The sequence below is a fragment of the Eimeria mitis genome, genomic scaffold (genome assembly GCF_000499745.2).
Source record: "Eimeria mitis Houghton genomic scaffold, Emh_scaff2172, whole genome shotgun sequence".
NCBI classification, from domain to species: Eukaryota; Apicomplexa; class Conoidasida; order Eucoccidiorida; family Eimeriidae; genus Eimeria; species Eimeria mitis.
This window is the reverse complement of record NW_013570499.1, coordinates 1-1,530: the sequence shown is the minus strand read 5'-3', so window position 1 is coordinate 1,530 and position 1,530 is coordinate 1. Positions and strand designations below refer to the sequence as shown.

Here is a 1,530-nt window from a genome sequence, read left to right as displayed (position 1 = left end):
AGAGAGGCGATAATCGTGGGCAGTGTTGTCGCGAAAGTTTCTATTCCCGTTCTTCACGGCGCGGCAGCCTTGTTCAGGTTGGCTGCGGTTGAGCCTGACCAGTGGATCCCGTCGGTCAGCCACATGATGACGGTTTTGATTGACAAGAAGTACTCCTTGCCGATTCAGGTGTGTGTAGCGGCATCTACCGGCCGACTTGCGGGATATTCGCGTAGCTGCAAGGAACACTCGGTCTCGGCGTTCGTCGGTTGCTGCAGATCTTTTTTCACCTTGCAATATTATATTGCAGCGTCTATCTGTGGCCTTTGTCGCAACCTTTTCGCGAGGTCGCTTATTCCCGCTGGTAAATCTTCACTCATTTCACTCCGGTGCTTTTCCTGCTTCTCTGCTTTCCTCGTTCAGGCAATTGAAGAATGCGTCAACCACTTTCACCGGTTTCTCTCGAGTGAAGTGAAGGTGACGGTGGCCTGGCACAAATGCCTTCTGGTTCTAGTTCAGCGCTACAAAGGTAGGCCCGATTCTTGCTTGGTTTGTTTACGTATGAGATCCGCTTCTATCTACAGTTCGTTTCCGGGTAACTCCGCTTGCATCAATTTCTTTTAACTGTGCTTCCATATGCTATTTGTGCACAGTCAACCTGACGGCCTCTCATAGAGCAAAGCTGAAAGAAGTCCTAAAGGTCTACTTTCATGCGAAGGTTGGGCCTGAAATACGCAGGGAGCTAGCGGCACAGCAACCCGCATTGTTACTGGAGCAGCAGCAGCGTGCACTGCTCGCACTTGCTGAAGAACAAAAGCAAGTAGAAGCAATAGAAGTCGACTAAACAACTTTTTTTTTTCATCATTCCAACGCTTTAAATATTTGTTTTTGAATATTGTGTTACAGGAATATGTAGATTGCGGGTTTTGCCGGTTCTTTCGTCGCGTACACATTTAGTGATTCTGCGTGCTTCATGATGATTGACAATCTCTGACAGGCGGAAAACATTTCTGTCGACGAATTTGTCGCCCCAGGCTGAGAAGCGTGTCTTTCTTTGTATTGCGTGTATAGAGGCTGCTAATGTATTCATTATTTTATTACAGAGGCTGTGATTTGCATGCTGATGATCGACAGTCTCTGACAGGCGGAAACCTCTTCTGTCGACAATTATTGTCGCCCCAGGCTGACATGCAACAGTCCATCTTGAATTTCGGAGGCCCTGTATACAGCATTCCCTAGCTACAACTTCCTATGTGCAGCATTCGTGTTTCTTATATTTTCCTGCATCTTTATGGCTGACGTACGCAAGAAACTCAGTCCGTGTGCCTTGTACAAGTGGCGCATCGACCCTTTCATCTTGCAACACTGGCTTACACAGCATATTCGCGGCAGCACGCTTCGCCTACATGGCTCTTCCTACAGCTTGCTACCGATACATGCTGTGATAATTCATCACGAAACAGCACCGCTATAAGGATGATTCCACGACGCTTGGCTTCCGAAGGCATCTCTTGTGGAAACCATTTTAAACCAGTTATCCCTGTCTGATGG

At 47.6% G+C, this 1,530-nt stretch overlaps 1 protein-coding gene across 1 annotated transcript in view; it reads left to right on the top strand.

The window, feature by feature from the left end:
• Window positions 1-823, top strand: part of EMH_0049770 (bystin, putative) — a gene marked incomplete at both ends in the record, with an annotated part of 1,943 nt that extends 1,120 nt beyond the window's left edge. Inside the window, 3 exons of the mRNA XM_013496568.1 lie at window positions 103-168; window positions 403-508; window positions 633-823. Coding sequence (XP_013352022.1) covers window positions 103-168; window positions 403-508; window positions 633-823 — 363 coding nt within the window. The remainder of the gene's footprint in view (window positions 1-102; window positions 169-402; window positions 509-632) is intronic.
• Between the last annotated feature and the right edge of the window lie 707 nt (window positions 824-1,530).